The 24989-nt window shown below is 37.7% G+C and overlaps 1 protein-coding gene across 1 annotated transcript in view; it reads right to left on the bottom strand.

Annotated features, from left to right (window-relative positions):
* The window catches only part of pemt (phosphatidylethanolamine N-methyltransferase), an 81242-nt gene extending 61960 nt beyond the window's left edge, over positions 1 to 19282 (bottom strand). Inside the window, exons 1-2 of the mRNA XM_087845303.1 lie at positions 19024 to 19282; positions 17152 to 17259 (exon numbers count right to left, since the gene is read on the bottom strand). Of these exons, the coding sequence (XP_087701429.1) occupies positions 17152 to 17259; positions 19024 to 19131 (216 nt within the window). The 5' untranslated portion in view covers positions 19132 to 19282. The remainder of the gene's footprint in view (positions 1 to 17151; positions 17260 to 19023) is intronic.
* Between the last annotated feature and the right edge of the window lie 5707 nt (positions 19283 to 24989).

The following is a 24989-nucleotide window of genomic DNA, read 5'->3' as shown; positions in this document are numbered from 1 at the left end:
GATTGCAAGTAAAAAAAAAAAATCTAGTGAATAAAATCGTAAAAGCAATGAACTGAAACTTCAGTTCTTCACTCTAGCGATAAATACACGAGTATCTCTTGCATCGCTGAAACAAATGCATCTGCTCTAATTGACTTCAGTCACTTGAGGCCAAAATGCCCATGTGAACTTTCTGACTAGAAGACAAAGATGATGATTGTCAAATCTCTGGTTACGCTCATGGATCCAGCCATCTCTTTTAGCAGTAACACTCTACTAAGTCATTGCTATAATATCAGAGAGTACCAAATCCAAGTTGGTCTAAGCGAATTCACAGAATATTGCTGAAAAGGGTGTGGTGCTAAACTCGAGAGTCTCCAGTTGTCATCATTTTTGTTTTTCCCCGACCTCTGCTGACAGCATTAGCTGATAAGCCCTTTGTTTCCTCAAATGTAGGTCACTGGGAAGCACAGACCTGATGACCGACACCATCTTAATATGTAGAGAGAAGCTCACATGACTATTAATATGCTGTTTGCTCTAGCAGTTTTATCCTCACATACGGTGGGATTAATAATGCATGTGCTAGGTGGCATAATAATTATTTGTTCCACTAAGACCAACCTCTATTTTTGAGGGGAGAACTGGACTGGATATGTTTGTGCCATTACTTTTTTTAAAACACAAAACAATACATATTTATTAATCAAAATCAACATTTGCTAAAACTAAACCAAAAGTTATTTACTTTATAACTTTATTATATTTACTGATTTCTTATCCAATAATCTGCTAAATAGTGCCATAGGAGGCCAAATAAGTTTTAGATTTCCCCATTTATTGTGATGGGGTGTACAGTCCTGCCATAAAGAGTCATAAATTACATTTGAACTGTTGTAAGAACTACCATTCCACTTCAATTACCTTAAAAAAAAAGCCTCCAAAAGTTGATTCTGTTCATCTGGACGTAGCGTTTTCTGGGAGAAACGTTTCGTCACTCATCCAAGTGACTTCTTCAGTCTCAGCTGACTGCAGGTTTCCCCAATCTTATAAACAGTACATTTGCATAATGACTGAAACCAGCCCACTGAAGGAACAATGGGCCTTGAAAGAGTGTCCACTAGCCTGTAGGTGTAAATAGACTGCAGAGTCCTGGCCTGACGAGGTAGCTCTTCTGTGTTGTGCCATCCGCTTCGCCAAAGGTTGTTTGGTTTCCCCAATGTATAAATCCTGGCAATCCTCCTGGCACTTAACAGCGTACACTATGTTACTCTATTTGTGTCGGGGGACCCGATCCTTGGGGTGGACCAATTTTTGGCGCAGTGTGTTTTGGGGTTTAAAAGCCACAGAGACCCGGTGTTCAGAAAAAATGCGTCTCAACTGTTCCGATACTCCTGACACATATGGGATCACTACAGGTTTTCGCTTGGGCATCGGTTGTCCTTCTCTCCTGGATCGGCTGGAGCTTTCTTTAGGTGCCTTTCCAGCTTTGACAAAAGTCCAGCTGGGAAATCACATTTACTCAGGGCCTTTTTGATGTGCTGTTCTTCTGCCTCCCTGGCTGGTGTGTCAGTGGGGATGGTGTTCGCTCTGTGTTGTAGCGTCCTGATGACACCCAGTTTGTGCTCCAGTGGATGATGAGAGTCAAACCTTAGATACTGATCCGTATGTGTAGGTTTCCGGTACACGTCAGCTTTTAGATGTCCCCCATTACTGATGGAAATCTCACAGTCTAAGAAGGCTAACCTGCCACTTTTCATATCCTCCCTGGTGAATTTGATGTGTCGGTCCACCGAGTTAATGTGATCCGTGAAATGTAGTACGTCCTGAGATTTGATTTTCACCCAGGTGTCATCCACATATCTGAACCAATGGCTTGGTGGTGTTCCAGGGTAGGATAGCAAAGCCCTCTTTTCCACTTCTTCCATGTACAAATTGGCCACGATGGGTGAAACTGGGGAGCCCATGACACACCCATGTTTCTGCCTGTAGAACTGACCCTTGTATGTGAAGTAGGTGGAATGAAGACACAGTTCCAAAAGCAAACACACTTGGTCGATGCTGAGAGTGGTCCTGTTGCTGAGGTTGGTGTCATCCTGTAATCTCTTACGGACTACCTCCAACGCTTCCGTGACTGGGATGCAAGTGAAGAGAGATGTAACGTCGTACGAGACCATGGTTTCATCTGCCTCCATAATGACATCTCTCACCTTCTCAACAAAATCCAGGGTGTTCTGGATGTGGTGTTCAGAGCTGCCCACCAGTGGGTTGAGGATCAAAGCCAGAAACTTGGGGATGTTATAGGTGGCAGAGTTGATCATGCAGACAATCGGTCTTAAAGGTGCACCCTGTTTATGTATTTTCGGTAAACCATACAGACTTGGTGTAGATTCCCCTGTGTATAGCCTGTGGTATGAGGTCCGGTCAATAGCCTTACTTGTAGCATATTTTTACCATATTACACCATACTAATGCTTAGTACCCATATTTAAAACCTATTTTGAATTTATTACTACTATAATTAGTATGGTGTCCTTTCAGAATGGAACAGTTGTGCACTGGCTTTGACATAACTAATGACGGGACAAAACTGATATATGGTATCCGTTCAGGGTTTTATACTAGTGATAGTATATAGTTACTAAAGATAGCAAAGAGTTTGAGATTAGCTAAACAAAATGTCAATCTTACCAATGTGATCTTTAAACAAGCTGATATGAATGCTGTGACTTTTGTTGGTGAGCGTGAGTTTATCTGGGAAATTCCCCGTTGTCTGAGGTTTGTTTCGGCCTCCTCAACTTGACTGTTAATAAAATAGCAAGAACCTCTCAAAATCCGCACAACACCAACTCTCTTGGTCCCACTTTGGACTTCATGTCCTAGCAGACTCTTGTCACAGTTCAGTGCACTGACGTATGGGTATGAACTCCTAAAACACACGTACATGTCTGTATCTGTTTCTCTGCTGATAATATTCAAGGACCTGAGAAAGGGAGAAGAAAAGGACCGGTGCAGGAGGACTAAAGAGGGAAAGGCTCAAAGATGTAGCTTAATACAGACAAATAAGTGGCAGCTACAGAGTGGGGCAGTCAGAACTGGAGGCTGAAACACCATGTAATGGCTTCTATCTTAGGATCACTTTCAGTGACTGGCTTTGAAATAAACAAAACTGTATGCGCTATACTTGGTGCTACTACGTCCACATCATTACTTCAAAACATTTTCTTGAGATTTATAGTGATTTTTATATATTAGTGCTATTTCTTACATTTGTAAACTCTAACATATTGTATTATTTAATTAGTTTAGTCTGTTACTGTTACTGTCTTGGAGCAACTGTAACCCACATAACTTCTTTAGGGATTAATAAAGTATTCTGATTCTGAAAAAGAAAATATCGATATTCACGCTGATAACATTCAGTGCAGTCAGGTGATTCATTACAAACAGGGTGGTATTCCTTTTTCTTTGTCCTTGTTTCGTTGAACTAAATGGTGAGTTGTACCGGACGTGTTCATTTCATTTTAAACTCATCGTAGAAAAATTAGCAACAATAATGTAAAGGGTACTAATGGAGATATAATTATTAATGCCTGATAAGTGATTAATTATTAATCACTTACCAGTCTCTCACATTGTTGCATAGAAATTATAGCCCATTTGTTTATACACAGCTCTCCTAAGGTCATGACACAAAATTCAACCAGGTGGATGTCTGAAGGTTTCAGTGATGTCAGCCAGGCTTTAGCCATCAACCAGATGGCCTCACATTTGACTCTTTGGTGTACAGAGGAGTTAATGGTTGACTCGAAGCCCAAATTATCACCCCTCCACCACCATGCTTCACAGTTGGTATGAGGCGTTTGTGTTGACATGCCATGTTCTTTTTGAGAGAAGAGACGTTCGCCCAGAAACTCTTCCAACATGCCATACCTATTCAGCCTTTCCCTAATTGTACTGTCACAAACTTCAGCATTTAATACATTGACTGAAGCTTGTAGAGTCTGATATGTAGTTAAATCTAGTTTCTATCAATTACGTCTAATCTCTAAGGCCAAGCCCTATATACCACATATGGATCTTAAAAAACGTATCCATGCCTTTGTTACATCCAGGTTAGATTACTGTAATTCCCTTTATACTGGTCTCCATTCTGCCCTTGTTCACAAACTGCAGCTAGCTCAAAATGCTGCTGCGCGTCTCTTAACTGGTAGGTTTGAGTCTATTACTCAAGTTCTTTCCGGCCTGCACTGGCTCCCCATTAAATATCGCATTGATTTTAAAATCTTATTGCTCACTTTTAAAATCATAAATAATACCGCGCTCATCTATCTTACTGATCTCCTTAGCTTTTATACCCCTAGGAGAGCGCTTATATCAGCAGGTCAAATGCTCCTGGTGCGACCTAGATCTCGGCTTAAGACCAGAGGTGACCTCTGGAATAGTCTCCCTCGAGCTATTCGCACGTCTGATTCAATTCAATCTTTTAAATCTCGATTAAAAACTTATTTATTTAGCCTAGCCTTCCCTGCTTCCTAGAGCAAGCATTTGTAAGTGTACTGTAATTGATCTTTTTGCTCTGATTAATGTTTATAATGATTTAACCTTCAGCCTTTTGGCTTGTGCCTACTGTACCTGGTGTATTACTGGTTAGTTATGTCTCCCACCTGTCACTATATTTGTATTTGTATCTGTTATTGCTCTTAATTGGTTCTGTGAAACACTTCGACATACCTTTGGTTTTTAAATGTGCTATATAAAGAAAATTGTATTGTATGTAGTTCTTAGGATTTTTGCAAATTGTCTGAACACTGGTATGACCTTTTGGTGTTATTGTTCATTCTGCCAAGGACCAGATATTATTTTATTATGTCCTGATTTATAAAACCAAACTAAAAGAGGATAATTTCTTTTAAGGTCTCTCAATAGGGCATGTGTATCTGCTCCTCTTTTGATAACATTCAAGTGCCAAAGGAAATGGAAAGTGAGAACAAAAGGACAGATGGAGGACTAAAAAAATATGTGGTAGTCATAGAGCAGGTCAGTCACAAGCTAGAGAAGAAGCTAAAACACTGGTAGGTATGTAGGTAGATACTGTAGGTAGAACCAGTACCAGTAAGAAGCAGGATTCATCACTCTACAGAACACATTTCTCCTGCTCCAGAGTCCAGTGGTGGTCTGTTTTGAATTCTGTAGTCATTGAGTCTGTAGAACATTACATTGCATTACCTTGGCACACTGTAAGTTTACATGGTCTGCTGTTTCATCGCTGAATTGCTCTTAAATGCTTCTATTTGCAACAATAAAACTTAGAGTTAATCCTGGAATATCTCGGAGGGAAGAGGTTTCACACACTTAATAGGACGCAACGGTCCTATTAAGTACTGCACTATTTTGAGCTTTTTAGAGTGACCCATTCTTTCCCAACTGTTTGCGGTTGTGAAGGTGGGTCAAGGTAGGTACTTAAGTTTTGTGGTAGTCTCATGGCAATGGGACCGATACCTGACTGTAGAGATTGAGAGGGGTTGACCAAAACTTTTGTCCGTATAATGTAACTTAATAATAAGAGCTTTTTTATTCTGTTACCTCATTATCTATATTTTCTTTTTCAAACTTCAGAATCTTACAGTCTATCTCCTGGCAATCAGTCATTTACAGCAAAGACAATGTGTTAAATTATCATCATTTATAAGCCCTGTCCAGGTTCAAGTAGACTTTGTCAGCCCCTTTTCCACAAAATATAAGCAAACTGTTTTGCAGACAAACATTTTTAAGGTCATCAGAACATGCTTTGCATAAAAACCTTCTTTACCTAGAGCCTGAAGTCAAGTGTGAATTCTAGCTGGAATATGAGCCCAAGGTGGATAAACCAAGAAAAGACAAGCTGACCACTTTCCTACCAGTGAATTAGATACATAGCTCCAAAACATGCATGTAATGCCACCTAAAAAAGATTATTTCTATGTGAAAACAAAATGCGAATGAAGCATTTGTTTTACAATATGAGCAGAAATGTCATCTACACAAACACGTGGTATATTGTACATGGCTGTTGCCATGGAAACTCATTCAAAGGTTTCAGTGATGATAGATGCAAATGTAAATGGCACAAAAATAATGCTTTAAAAATATCTGTGTCAACAACCCTTTTCTTTCACCTAGGTGCTAGTTTTAGAAAGAGAGGATGTAAGCAGAGAGCAGAAAAAGGAGAATGGCACACAAACCTGTCCATGACTGCATAACCGTGACTTGCCTGCTTTGCCTGTGATTCTTTTGAAATAATAAAGATTGTATAAGGTTTCAACTAGAGATGGACCGATCCGATATTACGTATCGGTATTGGTCCGATACTGACCTAAATTACTGGATCGGATATCGGAGAGAAATAAAAAATGTAATCTGATCCATTAAATATCAAAAAAAGCACCTCACAAAACTTGTGACATGGCGTAACTCGGCTCATAACCGCTCATAGTACATCGGAGCATGTGATAGAGCGGCTGTAGCGTGAGCATTCGGAGCCTTGCTACCAAACCAGCATTTCATCTCCGAGGAAGTTTTCCCAGAGAGAAGTAAAGCAAGTGTGTAAGTTCATCTCTGAATGTTTGTAAAGCATTCCAGCATTAAGCTTAACAACAGATATATGGAGCGACTGCCTCTCTCTCTCCCTCCCTCTCCTGCTGCTACTTCAATCGTGAAACTGATTAATGATCAGCTGATCGGCTTTTCTGTCGCGAGTCTGTCTCTCTTCTTTGTTTTTGGCCCACTTTGCGCCAGAAAGAGGAAACCAGCGGCTGAACAACAGCAGCATGTTTAAGCTTGATAATCTGTTGTTAGAATTTATTTATTATTACTTTCTACACCAGGATCTTTTTCTACGCAGCTGACAGCTGGTAACTGTGCAGGGGCGGATCTAGCAAAGTTTAGCCAGGGGGCCCGATAGGGCATGAACAGGGAAAGGGGGCACAAAGACGTCATTTTCTTTCTTATTCTCATTTAAAATGTCTAGCTTTTAATAAATAATTATCCGAATCTTACACCCAAAGTTTTAATCTGATGTAAAATGTATAGAAGTCCATTACTGTATATAGTAACTATTAAGTCTAATATACCCTAGTGAGCTATAGTACTTTTTCCTTTGGGAAGGTACCATCTGTGCAGTCTGCAATTCTGTTGAAGAAAGGTGTTGAATCTATTTAATTATTCTTGAAAAATAATTGATTTCTGTTCATTTTTTTCACACTGCATCAAATTAAAGTTGATTACGTCAATAAGACATCATGAGGTGGAGGGTGGTTCCCTTTTTTTTTTTTTGCTGGGAGTTTGCAACCCTATTAGTTAGGCTGCTTACTCTTTAAAATACCAGAATAGGGAGGATGGAGTAGGTTTAAGTTTATTAGATTGATCAGTTTTGCTGAACTATGAAATATTTTGGGTGCAGTGTATTTTTTTTTTTTTTTTTATTTATTTATTTTTTTTTTACATACAGGTATAACAGAATAGCTTTAGTGTTTGTTTGTTTTTGCTTGAACTTGAGTATGAACTTATACAAAATGCAGGAAGATATTAAAAAAACAGTTTTATTGATTAAAAAACACTATATCGGATTCATATCGGTATCGGCCGATATCCAAATTTATGATATCGGTATCGGACATAAAAAAGTGGTATCGTGCCATCTCTAGTATCTACTAACAACTTTGAGGTACAGGAATGACAGGCTAATATGAATTACTTGAGTCTTTCCGTCATCAATGCCTTAGTGGTTATGCAGATGGGGCAGTGTGGATGAGAGAGCAAGACATACAGCAAAAAGTAAGAGTAGAGCAGTAAAGCAGAGATATAACACTATGTGGAATGGTGGTTGGTGACGAATCTACTGAGAGATGTAAGAGAACAAAAACAAATCATCTGACCATGTACAGATTTGGATCTCTTTAAAAAAAAAAAAAAAAAGTAAAAATCTAGTACTTTGTGGTGCTACCCAACACAAAAAAAATACTATTTTTTGTACAAATTTCTTCAAACCAGTGTAATTTTGAAAGTTAATTTTGATTTAGTTTTATTCATAGTCTTTTGACTGTAATGTCATTTAGTTTCATTTATAATTCAAGAATCTGAATTCTTTCAGTTTTAGTCGGCTAATCATCATCAGATTAACGTCTGGCTTTACTGCACAAAGAGATTGATGAAAGTGTCAATGCATTTCATCATAGTCCTCGTGCATTAGGTTTTATTTAGTTTTCATCTTGTTTTCATAAAAAAAAAAAGAAGTTTGCTGATGAAAACTATGATGAAAATTATTGGTCAACAAAATTAACACTTTTTGAAACACTGTTTGATCGAAGTGGCATGACTGTAAAAATGCCACAGATTAAAGCTTACACACAGGACAATTAAGCCCATTCTAGCTCCTAAAAAGCACACCCATCATTTAACACTACATCCAAGCCTTTCAGAAAATACACCATGCATGTCTATGCAATCAATACAACTTGATTATAAGAGATGATTCACATGTAAAAATCATGAGTAATTAACAATTCCAATGTAATGCTAATTAGCAATCATCACAGTCAGTGTTGCACTGCAGTTAAGAGCATATTCAAGTTTTCTATACAAACTGCAGGTGCAATATCTGGACTGGCAGAGATATATTGCCGTCTTAAGTCTGTGTTCTGGCTCTCAGACAGGGTACCTAAGTCAGTATATAGACAACCTACATACACACACAGGCTCAAAGCCCACACTGTGCAGGTGTTGCTGAGGTCAGTAATGCCTGCAGAGATTCAACCATTCCCTACACACAAAGTGCACCAGGCCCAGAATCGGTGCAACCACAGGCTGATTTCTGGGGCCTAAAGCTCAGGATTGTCCTCCTTTCATAACAAGGTCAATGTGTCACAGCCTCACTCTGGCACACTGCCCTCCTGGCCCTGCTGAGCCTGCAATTTTAGACCACAGGTTTTCCAGTTATTTCTTTAATTCAATTTCCTGGCACTGGATGTGTCATGAATTAAACACACAGGACTAAAGAAAGAGAAAACATGGCTGCAGCGGGGTCTGTTTTAGAGACAGATAGAATTGTTAACATTTGGGCATGATCCTGAATATTTCAATGCTTCAAAGTGGTTGCTGAAGCAACATTCATTACAGCAATTTCAACTCTGGAAAAACTCTGTTTTGATTGGGTTTCTTCAATCAAAACATTAACTGTCTTAAAAAGATGATGTTTGACCGTGGCTGCAGCATTCTCGAGGGAGGAATCGGTTGTGATCGGCAGAGTATTTCAAGAACAACTATCACGTGAGCGTCATGATCCTTTTTATGGATTTAATGCTCTATTACTTTACAGGTTATATAATAGACATTATGAAGAATTACTTTAAGAAGTAGGAGGATTGCTTTTTCTTCTTTGCCAGTATTTTTTTTCTCCTTTCGTTTGCACCCCTTCTTTTGTGATTTCACCTCAAGTATGAGTCATCCTGGTAGAATTACTCACAGCACTCTGACACACGCTCTTGTTCAGGTGAAACTTTACACTGTCATTCCTGCAGTCGCAGACTTACTGATTATGGTTTACAGCAAGGATAGCAACCTTTACCATGAGAAGAGATATGTGGTACTTCGTTTTAGCATTCAGTACAATAATATAGTACTGTGAAAAAGTAATCTGTTCGCATTTTGCTTCCAAGGATCCAGACAATTTTTGTAAAGTGGCTTTGAACAGCAATCATCCAGGCTTTCCGGGGGTCTTTTATAAGTTTTCTTTGGATACTGGTTGCTTTTTCATTCATTTTTAGTACAGCTCTTGTACATGACCATTTTCAAAGACCATCTTTAGTTTTTCAAGCCACTTAACACTGACTTATTAATCATTCAAGGTTATAAATAAGGCACCTAACTGACAACCCATTTTAGATTGTATCTTTGGGTAGTAACAGCCTATAACAAAAACACTTTATCTGAATCTATGAAAAATGCCAAAGATAATGAGATAACAATTCAACAAGCCTAAAATAGTGTTATTTTTTTTTATCTAGTAAGGTTAATGCTATAGAGCAATTAGCCAAAAACTTGGCGTATGTCAGCATGGTATGCAGTGTGATTTTAAAAATGTGAGAAAACTGGACAAGTGGATGCATAAAAAGAAAAAGTATCAGGTGAAGAGTATCTGAAAGTCATGTCTTAGGAAATAAGAAAGAAAAAAATCCATCTACTGTTCGCTGAAGCCTCAGCAGAGACGGTTCAGGGGAAAGGTTGTTACAGCAAAGGTACCTGGGAGAAAAGGCTGAAGCATGTCTAATTACACCCAATCAGTGGCAACGGGTCTAATAGACTGATGAATGCAAATGTGACATTTTTGGTTCAAATGTTGAGAGTTATAACAGTCAGTTTCTACAGCTATTTTCATGGTTTGGTTTAGATTGATGATCATTTTTTTGATCATATGATTATTGATTGTTACAGAGTTGTGAAATATAGTTTTATGATATTTATCATGGTTATAAATCACTGGTTTGACATACGGTAGGGGGGTATCTCTCTGACATGCGTGGGACAACTTCTACATTCCAATATGAAGTTTTATCAATAGTAGCCATTAGAAGATGGCAACTCTAGTATTATTTGCTGGTTTCTGCAAAAATCAAGTCTGTTTTTATCATGTTTGTTGAGCATGTGTTAGCAACAGCCTCCGATTTGTGTTTGACCAAAGGCAGAAGGTTGGACATTCTGATATGTTTGTTTTTCCTCCTGATGTAGAGCAGTTAACCAACCTTGCATTTTAAACACCATTACGATGTTTAATTTGAAGATTAACTGAAGCGCGCCTTGACTTCACGTTGTAACAGGGCAGCTGCTCTGTGCTTCACCTCATTTTAGTTACATCATCCGATTCAGTATAAACGTTGGAACAGTTCAGGGATATTTTGTTGCATAAGAAACACGATTTGGAAACACTAGCCTAGCGTGGCCTCATATGGTGATAAAAAACAGCTTTTCTTTATTTGTGTAAAGTTTGAATGCAAATGGGATAAAACTTCCTGACTGGTACCTGCCGAGCTGCGATTGCTTTTTTACAGGTCGAACCACGTGTGGGTGCACGTATTCAGTAGTACCTCACTGTAGACTTATACCTCTATGCTGAGACTTTTAATAGGTACCTGGAGTTTTCTAATAAAAAGCTGTGTGACCAGGAAATACTGATTTTTTTAGCACTCTATAACAACTTCTACAGAATGTCTCTCACCTCCTGATAGAACATTTCAGTTACATGTTGCTTTATATATAGAAAGGTGATTTTCTCCCAGTTCATTTAACTATTTATTAGGGCTGCACGATTTTGCATAAAATGAGAATCACGATTTTTTGGCTTAGAATTGAGATCACAATTCTCTCACGTAATTTCTTTGTGCCTGCGGAAGTTCGACGTGTATAGGGAAGCGCTGTATAAGGTTCCCGTTATTGATGTTTGGCCAGGACGGATTTTCTCCTGTCACTTTCTCGTCATCCCTGACGTGTTCGCCGTTGTTTTTTCCCTGCTAATTCACGGCACAGCTTCTGTATCACGTGGTATAAGGCTCCGCCCTTGTCATTTGTTGAGCAGGAAGAGTGAGCGCTTGTTTTCATGCAGATTACGTCCCGGATCAAAATGCGGTACAATCGTCCTCGTCTTTTTTTTTTTTCTTTCTTTTTTTTTTTTAAATCGTTGTCATTTGGAAATGAGATCGCACATAAGTATGAATCGAGATCGCGATTTTCTAACGATTAATCGTGCAGCCCTACTATTTATGATACCTTTCCATAAGACAAATCTAAAAATATGGCAGTACTTTTTAAATAACGTTATTTATAACTTAGTTCAGATTAGTTTATATCTTCACATGCTGAAAAAGAAGGACACCCACATTGTCGGACCAGAGTTTAATTGTGTGTCTGAGGTAAAATGCTATTATTGTATTTTCTGTACTGGTGCACACTTTGAGCACTTGCTGTCAGACACAGTGATCTGTTTATTTACATGTGAAGAAAAAAATAATAAAATTAGCAAATTTGTGCAAATTTTTCCTGTGAAATTAAGTGGTTGATATGAATGATATTTGTGCGTTTGGTGTGTTTTCAGAGGTGAAAATAAAACTCAGATAATGGGAGGAAATACTTTACACAATTTTCACACTTGAATATGAAAAACAGGTAAATAGTTGGGGTTCACCTAAAAAGTTTTCATACTTTTAAGCATTGATGATTCCTTTCTAGATGAGCAATCTGGTTATTCTATAAGCACTTATGCACCATCAGAGATGTAGTCTGAAAACAAATTGCTGATAACAAGCAGACTAGCTGCTCCCCTCTTTCATGTTTCCCAAAAGACAATTTCAATTAATCTGACCACAGAACAGTTTTCCCACTTTGCCTCAGTCCGTCTTAAATGAGTTTCAGCCCAGAGAAGATGGCACGTTTCTAGATCATGTTATCTGCATGAACTGTGTTCACAGACAGTGATTTCTGAAGTATTTTGAAGCCCGTGCAGCCTGTCCTATGAAAGAAACATGTCTTTTGTCAGTGCGGTGCTACCTGAGCTGTTAAAGATCATGGGCAGCCACTAATAATTTTTGACACAATTTTCTGCAGACTCTGGGGATTTTTTTGGTAATATTACATATTATAGAGATTCAGTCTTCACAATGTTATGTTGAAGACCATTATTCTAAAATTGTTCCACAATTTGTAGACAGATTTTTGCAGAATGGTGAATTTCTGCCCAAACTCTCTAGGACACCTTCTGCAGTTTCTTTTTAGTATAACTTCCTTTTCCTGTCTATTTTTACAGGTTGCTGCGATAAATTTTAAAGTATGCCAATATTTTTCTTGAAATTGTAAAATGTCTCACTTAAAACTTAAAATAGTTGATGTTTTTATGTTCTTTTGTAAATAAAATATGGGTTTATGAGTTTTGCACATCTTTGCTTTCTATATTTATTTGCATTTAGTAACCCAACTTTTGGCATTATGATTGTAGTTTGATATTTAGGCATTCACACTCAGATCAGCAGGTTGTTGTGTTTGTAGTTTGTAGTGTGCTGTCAACAGACAAGATGCAGAGTGCACTCGTTTCTTATGCCTCTTCCCTATTTTTTAAATTCTCATTTATTAACAGTTACAAATATTAATACAATTATTGGCTGAATATTGGGAACAAATATCAACCACCGATAAATCTTTAAGGCTTTAACCTTCACAATCCTACATAAAACTTATGGTAACCTTAAAAAAAAAAGAAAAAGAAAAAGAGCACTTGTGGTTCTGAAATGTCTGAAACTAGACTTATTAAAAAAACCTGCACATAAAAAATGAAATTTTAAATAACCATCAGCATTTTTGTCAGTCAGTTTGGTAATAAAATGTAAGTGTGCAGAAAGAAGGACTGCCCTTATTTTCCTGACATACTCAAACAGAATAGAAATGTCTTCTTAGGAGATCACACCTAAAGAATTTGGTCCCAAAGCCAAAAGCTGGGAATGTCTTCCAAACTGTTCTTCAGTTGCCTTTAGTCTTACCCGGACATTTAGGCTCCCTCTAAATGTGCAGCAGTAAACAATTTCCGTTCTTATAAGTGTTCTTTTGTCACAATGCAGTGTGACTGTGACCTACTGTAAATTCTGTTACCTAAAAAATCTGCAGACAGCAGACAGACCACAGGATAATTACTGGGTCGTTCCATACTGCAAAACATCTTCAGCTCAGACGCTTTTGCTTTTACAGACTCTCCTGTCAACTCAACCATCTCCTGTTGTGTTAAAAAAAACTAACAGGGCACCGTGTACCTCACACTGCAGCTGTTAAAGCAAAAGAAGCTTCATGTCATTGCTCACTAATAATAAAGTATACTGGCAACTTTGAAGTATGAGAGTGTTGGAAGCTTTCCAATTAAATGCTCATCCTTCTTAGAGATAATTCAGGCTACAACATTTTACTGTGTTAAAATAAATTAAGTAGTCTAAAAATAGTATATGTTAATAGCATATAAATAATATCACACGTGCCAGATTGCAACTTTAAAGTTGGTTATTCGACTGTATGTAGTGCTGGTGTTTATAACACAGAAGGCCATTATGTTTTCAGAGAATCTATTTAAAATGCCCCCAAAGGCACCAACGGCACAAAAACTAAACATTGAGGAGGTCTAGCTTGATCATTTGAAGTAATAGATGCTGTCTAGGCTATGTCAGTCAAAGTGGCCACGCTCCTAATTCAGTTATCAAGGGTTAGGGTGCAATGCTGATGCACTGGTGCCTTTGTTAACCAGCCTTAGGTTGCCACTAGAGCAGGGGTGTCAAACTCAAATACACAGTGGGCCAAAATTCAAAACTGGAACAAAGTCGCGGGCTAACGTTAATATTTATTGAAATATATTTATTCCTCCAGATATAAGAATGAATCTCTTTTATGGACTCAAACACGTTTTGCTGAAAAACTGAATATGGAACAAGCAAAGCTTAATACTAAACTATATATATATATATTAGCTGTATAATACCAGTAGGCCAGCTCTAATAGTAATTTGGTATGGCTTCGCAGGCCAAATGTAATTAGGCTGCGAGCCAAATTTGGCCTGCGGGCCAGAGTTTGACACCTATGCACTAGAGGAACTGCACCGTTTTTGACTTTTTGACACTTTCATCAGGTAGCCTGCTTTAATAAAACTTGTCAGAAACTGAATTAAACATGTAGATGCAAATACACTTAAAAATAATGGCAGCTACCAAAACAACACAAAAAATAAATTCTGGCATGTTTATATATATTCTAATATTACTTCACTGTATCATTATACATATTTGTGTCTTCATACATTCACAAGATGGCTAACCCAAAGCAGAAACATCCCATCTAAAAATGGCCACTTCTGGCACATAGATAATAATGGATAAAATACAATAAACTACCTTCAAAGTAGAAATTCTCAAACTGGTGTCACATCACATTTCACCTCTTTAATTATTATTCACGCTGTTCTCATTGTAGCAGACGTTTTCCTGACTGCTAAATTAAAGTCAAAGTTAGCAGCTAGTTGGTAACAAAAAGAAAATTGTCAATCAATTTATCAGTCAAATATTTCTTGGAAATGGCATCTATTGGATCAGTTAGCAAGAGGAAACTTGTCTAATCCAAACATCCTCTAGCATTATTAGCTGCCTCCATAATTCATCTATTATATTAATTCACAAAAAGAAAAAGTGAACTGGGAGTGTAACATTTACTTTTCCACTACCTTCTATCAAATCACTATATACAATCATCTTCCTTATTCTTTAGGTGACAACAAAGGGATTGTCATTTCTTCTTAAAATCCCACTAGCAGTTCCTTTAGCCTGATGTTGGGGTCGAGAATAACACCATCCATCCCAAATGTGTTAAGTCACTCTTTAACAAGATAATATTCCAATAAAATCTAATTAAACCTCCATCCAGAGTAGTCACAACTTTGACAATTACCGTACTGTAGCTCAAACAGAGGAGATAATAAAAAAAGTGAAAAGTTTGATAACCTTTCTATATGAGCAAATCCTAACGCTGTTTGTCTCACTTAAAGTATAGCCACTTAAAGCTTCTATTGCATCATAACGCTGAAACAGGATGATTTGAAATGAGTACCTCAGTGACATTTACTTAAATGCAGATAATTGGCTTCTCCTTCCATAAGACAAACATGCTGGGGCTTCTTGCTGGGCTGTGCAGGTGTTATGGTGGATAGATTAAATGGCCAAGTGAGTCATCATTAAAAGGTTAATTAAATGAATTTGGAAACCCAACACATGAACCAGTTGGAGCAGTGAAACTCTAGTTAAATTAGGCCAATTTCAGAGAATAATTCCACTGCAAAGCAGTTTATTATTGTTATTGTTATAATGAAAGTTAAGCAGCAGCATCATAGAGTAAATGAAGGCTGCTGGAGCCAATGAGACATATGAAAATGCAATATATCTGTCTGACCTCTTGTGAAGTTTTAATTAAAGATGTATAGTTATACATAAGTGTTTTTTAATCTAACTAATGCTTACGTACTTTAGATATTAATATGTTGAGTTGGCGTTATGTAACATAAGGTTGTATTTACAGTATTATGTAGACTTGTAGATATAATTAGACCACAGTGTTGACTTAATTGTCTCAATAACTACCATCAGTGGGAAAGACGTGAGCACTTATGCCTGCACTTGATACCTGGAGCATCTGTGGAGCGTCACGTAAAGGTTTATGTAATGAGTCTTTACCCTCTGATGATGTAAAGGATTAAAAATATGAATGCAGACTCTTCCTTAGTTACTAATCGCCAACACGTTGACTCCCATACTGCTATTAGCCAAAAACATGACATATCTGAGCATGCTGTGCAGTTAGTCCTTAAAAACGTGAAGAAAGTGGACACGTGGAGGGCAAAAGAAGAACAGGGAGGGCAAAAGAAAACTATTTACAGCAGATTAATAATACATAAAAGTCCTATCCTTAACAAATAGGAAAATAAACAGCAAAGATATGACACAAGACCTGAGGGCTGCATCTGCCCCTTCAGTTGATCCACCTATTGTTCACCAAAGGCTCATCAGAAATGGTCACCAGAGTGGATGTTAAGAAACCATTTTTAAGTAAGGAAAACATGGAGAAAAGGCTGAGGTACACCAAATTACAAAACAAAATCTGTGGCTTCTTTTAACTTGGAAGAAGACAAAAAAGAGAGACAACACTGAGTGTCTAAAGACATCTGTAAAATAATGGAGGCTGTGTCATGGTTTGAGGCAGTGTTAATGACCCTGTTAAAGTTCTGACCTCAACCTGATAACTCATATGCTGATGACCTACATTTGTTATGCTAAAAAACGCAGAAATAACACTGAAGCCATCCTGGAAACTACAAATCCTATTTGCAATAACAGACCTCCAATCCAACTGTTTGGTTCGAGTATTGACTTTCACTGTTTGAAGGTAACCATCACAGGTTTCAAATCAAAAAGTGTAACAAAAATTTATTGGAAAAAAATTGCTCTTTTTGGCAATGGAAGAATAAGGTTTTGATTGCACAGGATGAGAAGTACACACATTAAAACTAATACACACTCTTATTTAGTAGCTAAAAAAAAAAGCTCTACTACAATCTAGAGCAGCACTTACCACATTCCAAAATAAAGGGTTAAAAAGGATGGCAATCACAGCAATACACAAGCGGGAGTCGTAAACATGAATGTGTTTTAGGAAGGCTTCCAACAGCGTCAAGTCCATCTGAAAGAAATAACCACGGGAAAATAAGAGAAACAAAAAATTGACTTGTCAATTAAGGTCACATCCATTCCATATAACACGACAATAAATAACAGATGAACCTTGTTAACCAAGCTAACTAGCCAGAACTAGCATTAGATGACAATGCCCTGGCTCTACCGGCCAATTCCAAGCCAAGTCTACAAAACAATTTTGAGCTCATCTTTCATATACAGTCTATTACACATTATACAACCATCTTCCCTAATCTGACCAATGTGTCCTTGACTTATGGTTTGAACTGGCCAGTTACCGCGGAGTCATGCTTCATCAAAAGCTTTCGTACAGCGCTTTGATATTGAACAAGCAGGAGCAAAATAATCACAGATCACACAGTGAAACACACTGAAGGGTGTGAAGATTACTTTAATTAATTTTTATGAAGTGCAGCAACAGCAATAAAATTTCTTTCAACAGTAGGCTCCTCTGTGTGGTTTTCCACTTTATACCCATTGACGCCAGTGATGGAAAGCAATAAAATCAGTCCTTAGGCTAATGCCCTCTGTTTACTTTGGGTGTCTTCTGTGTTCTTCACAGTGTCAGCACCAAAAGGGAATTATAGCCAAAAGTACTGTGAGCCATTTTGCAATTAGTCAACAGGAAAGATCTGCAGACTTCATGATAGCATCGTCACTACATAAAATTGATTTCTTTTTAGCCTGAAGGCTTTGCTGAAGGAATGGTTTGGATTACAAGAGCTTGGAGGGGTTTGCAAACCCCTCTTCAAGAGAGGGGTTTGCAGTTCTTACATTACGAGGGTAAAACTGAATAAAACTGGCAAATGGTAAGTAAATATCTGCCAAGATTTAATGGAGCAGGACAAAAGGGTGGTAAAAACACTTCACACTACCGTGTGTTTTAATTAAAAGGCTAATCACAGCTAATCTTTTATCTGGAAGGATAAGAAAAGAGAAAAGGGAAATTGAACAGGTTGGCATTACTTTGTTGAGATATATGCAGCAGATAAGATGTTACATGCTCACAAGATTCTGTAGGCTAACAGCATACACAATTAATTTTTGCATTTTGCGTCTTTACATATATTTATATTTGTCATGTGTGGAAATGAAGCTAAACATCTGCACAAAGTTGCCAGCCATCAACAGATACATACACAAATTAAAATATGAAAATAAAATTTTTAAAAAATTACATTTAAAAATGTAAATAAAAATATGATGGGCTGGGTTAGATAAATATAAATAAATAAATAACACCTAACCTTTAATCATTTTTTTAAATTTACTAACACATATTTCGTTTATGGATATGGAAAATGTAAAATGTTCTGCTTGGTATTTGTATTATTACTTCAATGATGATGAAGTTATCTTTGAAATGCACAATTTAATAGCTAGCAAACATGGCACTTTCCCTGCTCCATTTTTTAACCTGCGCCGGTTACATAACCTCTTCTGTTTTTATCAAAATAAGAGCATAACAATACCCTGCATGTGACAAAATATACATGTTATGGCTCAATTAAACAGACAAGAATTGTTACGTCTGTGTTTTATGCTGAAACTGCGTTGGACTGGTCATAGTAAACACGTGTTCTCCGAATGAAGAAAGTCGTGCATTTATTTTGAAATTACAAACTGTACCGACTGTGTTTTCCGGCGGTCAGGGCGGTTCAGTCGGTCTATCAAGAGACAAATGTAGCTTCTCAGGGAAGCGGAGCTACGTTACGCGGAACAACTTCCTGTGACACGGCTTCACTTTTACCTTGGAATAATCGACGTTGTTGAGCCCTCCGCAGCAGTCGAGCAGCGCGGGGTGGTTGTCTGTAGCAGGACTGTCGTTCCGCTCAGCGTCTGCGTTGCTGTCACTCATATACACGCAGAGTGGACGCTAACGGACACGCAGCACTCACACACCGGCGCGGAAGATAAGTGTTGCACAATAAACAGAGCAAAGTTCTAATTTATCACTAAAAACAGGCGGCAGTTGTGGGTATCTACACAAGTCCAGATAACCTCCAACCTTGCAGTGCATTGTGGGAAATGCGGTTCAATTTATTCATTTTATTTTATTTTTGCAGATGAAGAAAATAATAACAAAATAATGTTTTAATATTTATTTGAATATGTTTTGTAAAATATACCTGAACATTTAATATTTGATTTTTTTTTAATGTCCTTTTTTTTCCTCTTCTGTAGTAAAAAGGATCGCCTGTCGCTCTAGAGTGACATCTGCTGGATGTAGGACCCCCTCCCAGCTATAACCTCTATAAACCGTTCAGTTGTGAAACACATCAGTTTAAATGCAAGATTAAGATTGAAACTGATTTTTTTGTAAGTGTTTTTTCATTTTTTTAGAAGTCTAAATTAAAGGGTAATAACAACTGAAGCAGACCAATTCAGCTTTGTTTCCCAGTTGGCTGAAGTTAATCATTCCTCTTTCGTTTCTTCCCTCACTTCTCATGTTGTCTTTTTCTTCTTTAACTTTTATGTCCTTTCTTCCACTGAGTTTCGTTCTGCTTTTGCCTCATTTCTGTAAGCATCTTCTCTCCTTCCATCATTTTTCTTCTTCCACTGTTTCCAACTCTTTGTGTGTTTACAGTTCTCTTTTCCTGTCTCACTGTCTTTCATTGACCTCTTTCTCCCGACCTACTACCACCCCTGATTCCTTTTAACCTCGTCATTTTCTAATCTTTTTTAAAAATGTTCCTACAGCTCTTCTTCTTTCCTTTCTGCTTTCTTCTTACTCATCCTTCCACCTTGCTTTTATCATCCTATTCTCTGCTTTTTTCCATTACATTTTTCACACTTCCTTGTTGTATTGTCTTCCCATGACCTCTTCATTTGCATCCCTTTAACATCTTTTTTCCTGTTCCTGTTCAACATCTCAATCTTTTTTCCCTTCCTTCCTCATTCTCATGTATTCTCATTTAATCTATGTCCATACTCTGTCCTCTCTATTTTCTCCACCTTTTCCTTTACACTGTTCTTTCCTTTTACACTTCATCCTCTCCTCCAACTGCCAGTGTTTGTTTGGAGTCAGTCATTAAACAGAAGACACCCCATGTAGAGGGAGAAATAGAGGAAATGCACTGAAAGCCTTGCAGCTCCCTGACAGAGCATACCATCCATTTATCATCGCATGTAAGCCGACAACTTTGCCACATAAAATAAAATGAACGTGAAATCTGTGAAGATTATGGCCATAATTAAGATTCTCTTCCCTCTGTCTCATTCAGCTCTGCTTGTTTCTCTTCCTTGCTTCCTTGCTTACAACCTCCATAAGACACGTGTAATCACAACATTACATTGTTGTGTTTGTGTGGCTAATATTCTGAAGCCTTGATGTTAGTAACAGCAGTGGTACAGTAACAGGTACTTCCAAAGAAATGCACTTAATATTTGATCATCAACAAGTGTGGCCACTTCAATAAAAGCTGAAGTTTTCAGTATGCAGGTCTGGAACATTAAAGTGTGTGTTAACAATATTCCTAGGAGTGGACATCCCACCAAATTTACCCCAAGGTCAGACCATATAGTGGTTAGAGAAACTGATAACAAAGCGCTACATCTTCGACTCTGCATCCCTCCATTAGCGGGTTAAATGTTAAAGTTCATGACAGTACAAAAAGACAGGAGGTAAAAGACTGAAAAAGTATGCCTGGGTTGCCAGAAATAAGCCTCTTCTCTCTAAAAGAACATGGCAACATGGCTTAGGTTTGCAAAGGTGCATCTGAAAAAAATTACAAGAAAGTAACACTCGATAATACAGCTGTAATTAAATTGAATATCAGTGTATTTTATTTGAAATTGCAATGTAATTATAGTTACAACTGTAAGTAAGGTTATAATGATACTAGAATTTCAAACTACTACAAAAAGAACCCAGGACAATACTCCATACCTAATAACATTTTTGATACCATTGGGACGATTTTGACCTCATCCTGCAACAACAGAAGGAATGACTTAATATTCTATCCTTGATTTGCAGTCAGCTAGCCGCTAAGTTAATAACAGGTGGTTAATGTGGCTATCGGGTAGCTGCTAACAGTTGAACGGCTAACGTTAACGTGTGCGACTTCAAGGTGACATTTATAATGACTGTCTAATACTTCAGTGTTATTGAAATGAGAGCCGTGGTGACCTCTTTAAAATTCTTTTAAAGTTTTCTTCAGTGTTATGAATGTTAATTTCTTCAAGTGTTAGCGGGGAGAGGAGCTGTGTGCCTGTTTGTATGCAATGGTGCACTCTGAAGTACTGTGTCAGGTGGAGGAGGTGACAAGGGCACTGTTTATATTGATATTCTTGCAAATTAATATCAAATTCGAAAATAACTTTAGTGTCAAATAATATCTGAGTATCGGTTTTCTTTGACATCCCTAAATGTAAGTAAATTTAAGTAGTGTGTAATTAATTTTAAAGTAACCTACTGCGTAATGTCCTGGTAATTTAGCAGAAAAACAGACAATATTTCCCCATCTTAGATACAGGGGCGTTTCGGGCTTACAGTATACTTAAAGTATACCTGGAAATTAGACAAGATGGAGCCACTCCATAATACAGCTCACACCCCAAAAAGTACAGCATACTTACAATGTGAGAGAGAATTTTGACTAAAATACAGTTAAATTCCATTTAATTACACCCTTAGGGCCAGGCCATTCTGGGACAATGTCCTTCAGATAGAGATGATTGCCCATAGTGCACTTTTGGTAAAAACCAGCCACAGCATATTAACAGAAACACCTCATGTCAAATATCAAACACTGACATGAAGAAGTGATGAAGCCACAGGATCTGGGCGCCCTGCAGCCATTAAGCTGACCGTGAGCTCTTCTGTATTCTAGATTCAAATATGAGGCCATCTGTCCAACAGCTAAAGCTTGGTCCAGACTGATTTTTCCAGCGGGACAAATATTCCAAGTAAAACAGCAAATCTACAACAAAATGGCCAAAGAAGAAAAGAACTGAGGTGCAACAATGACCCAGTCAAATTCAAGACCTCAGTTGGATTTAGATGCTGTGCTGGGACTTAAAGATAGCTGTGAATAAAGGTATGCCTGCAAATTTCAATGAACTGAAGTAACACTGTAAGTAAGAGTGGGAGATTGATCAAATTTAATCAGCCATTCACACTGATATTAACTGAAATATTTTACCTGCTGCAAAATATGCTCAAGTGCGTAAATATGGCTCTATGAATAGTATTTTATTGCAAGCAACTGTGAATAAGCAATATGTGGAAGTGATTGAGAGACACTAAAGTGACTAAAGATAACTGCACTATTCCTAAGCGACTTGTCAATTGTAGGATAATAATACATTTTCTTAGTCACTTTAATACCCTGCTTTATTTTTATGCTCTAAGTAGCAACATCATTTACAAAATAAACATTGTGCTGTGTTGAAGATACTTTATAGCAATTGAGATGATAAAATGATGATAAACTCATTCAATTCATAAAATAAATAATTAATTATTCATTCCAATAACAAATCGTACATTTTGCAGCTGAATTTCCTACATGACTAAACTGTCTTTTTCAATAATATAATCTGTTACCTTATTTACTCATCCTTATTGGACAAAATTGCTGCTGTGGTTATTAAATTTAGTATGCAGGACCAGCAGAGATTTAAGTCATGTGTTCTTAAGCAATGGCAGTAGCTGCTTGCATCACTGTGACTGTACAAATGATGGTTTTTTTCCCCCAAAGAGAGTGACTGTCATAGCAAATGTTTGATTCTAACTTTCCTCCTTCATTGCTAAGGATCATGAAAAAATATCACATGTCTCTATTTCTTTGCTCACTAACATGATGTATGTTTTAATATAGTTCTTCTCAGAACCATATTTCAGTGTGTGCTTCAAAACAAAATTAGGACAATTCCTCCACCATATTTACTGTTTTACATTTGGCTTTGACACTTTAACACCTCTCTCCTTCGCACACATCGATAACAATTTGATCCAAAGATTTCAAATTTTGATTTATGGATTCATTGGACTCAATTTGGCCCTGCGACAGACTGGCAACCTGTCCAAAGTGCACCCTGCCTCTCATCTACGACAGCTGGGATAGGCTCCGGCGCCCCCCTCGACCCTGAAAAGGATAAGTGGAAGCGAATGGATGGATGGATAGATGGATTCAATTTGGCATACCTTTTCTCCCTCTTTCATAAGAATGGCTGCTTGATAGCCACCTTTCAGCTGAGACCTTCTGATGAGGGTTTGGCAAACAATAGATCGATCAGCTGAATGGCTAGATGCATCTGTCAGGTCCTGTCAGGTCTTGTATTTCTATTTCTTATGGACCTGACTTCCAGATACTTCTTATTTGCTGTGGACAGTTTTATGACTGCAACTTCTTTTATTTCCTCTTGTCCAGTTTCATTTTGCCAAGATAGGCCACTTTTTCAGTTAATAGCTCTATGCCAATCACCTTATTGCTGCAAAAATACGACATTATGATTATCAAACTGTGATATCGAAAGAAATGCAAAATGTAAAAATGGTTATTTTCTAAGTTGTCTGTTACATGTAGGCTTAGGTGACTTTAATATGTTTGAATAAGCCTTAGGTCATTTTTAAATGGCTTAACATATTCCCCTGCAAATGGTTGTATATAAGCACTATACTGAAAATGAGTGAAAAAGCAACAATACCATAAGAAAAGATCTTGGTCCTGGGAAGCAACATAAAAAGAAATGAGGGATTTCTCATAAAATTTGTGCAGTACCTTTTGCTTAAGTAAATGCACAAAAACAATTTTGCGGGGTTTAGCTTGAGAAAAAATAGATGGCTTCAATGATTATGGTAACAGGCCGTTACGCCATCCCCCCTGTGTTTTTTGACCCATTTATCCACCACGAGGTCCTCACTGCACAGCCGAGGAGAGTTTGTTGGCTTTATTTCGGCCGCATTTATTACACACACCTGTCAAAAAACGACGGTGCACCTTTGATTACATAGCTGGCTGAATAATGGCATAGACACATCTGGTCAAAGTTTTGAAAGGCCTGTTGGGTTTGCAGGACAAATAATTGTAGCTATTTCCATGTATAGTTAAACATTAATCCAGCTATTCACATAAAAACCACTTCTTGTAAATTTACATGCAATACACATACAAGAGGGTCAAGTACCACTGAAATATCACTAAAAGAAAAAAAAACACACACACATTTTGCAGGTCTTCCCTTCTTCTGCTGTTTCTCTATCTCATGCTTCAGTCTTACAGCCTGCAGGAACTCTTTATTTCCTTCACCTTCCTCTCTCACTGATATATCTATTAACACATGTTGCTATGAGGTCTAATTGACTGCATTCACTGCTCAAGACCCAGGTCTCTCAGGCAGAAGGTGCATACAGAGTAAAGCTGTCAAAATGCTATGTCAACATCAGTTACTCAGTGGAACATGTTTGTATTATATATTTGTTTCCACATGAAAGGATCTGCAAATCATTGGATAACTGTATCAGTGAGATGTGGTTCTACCTGCTTGCAGTGTTACTGTTCGTGCGCATTAATCAATCGTAGCTTTTATCCTACGCTAAGGAGATACACCACCATTCAAATTCACTGAAGTATGTATGTAGGTGAGTGAATCAGTATTCAAGTGCATTTATACAGTCTATACAAGAGTAAGTGCAGGTAAAACCATGCATATATTAACTGTTCCTTTCATAGCTGAAGGGGCCGTGGCAAGTTGTTGGACCTTTGATGC

This window comes from Neolamprologus brichardi, chromosome 8 (genome assembly GCF_056152115.1).
Source record: "Neolamprologus brichardi isolate AB-2024 chromosome 8, ASM5615211v1, whole genome shotgun sequence".
NCBI classification, from domain to species: domain Eukaryota; kingdom Metazoa; phylum Chordata; class Actinopteri; order Cichliformes; family Cichlidae; genus Neolamprologus; species Neolamprologus brichardi.
The sequence above is the reverse complement of the archived record's forward strand: the minus strand, read 5'-3'. Positions and strand labels throughout refer to the sequence as shown.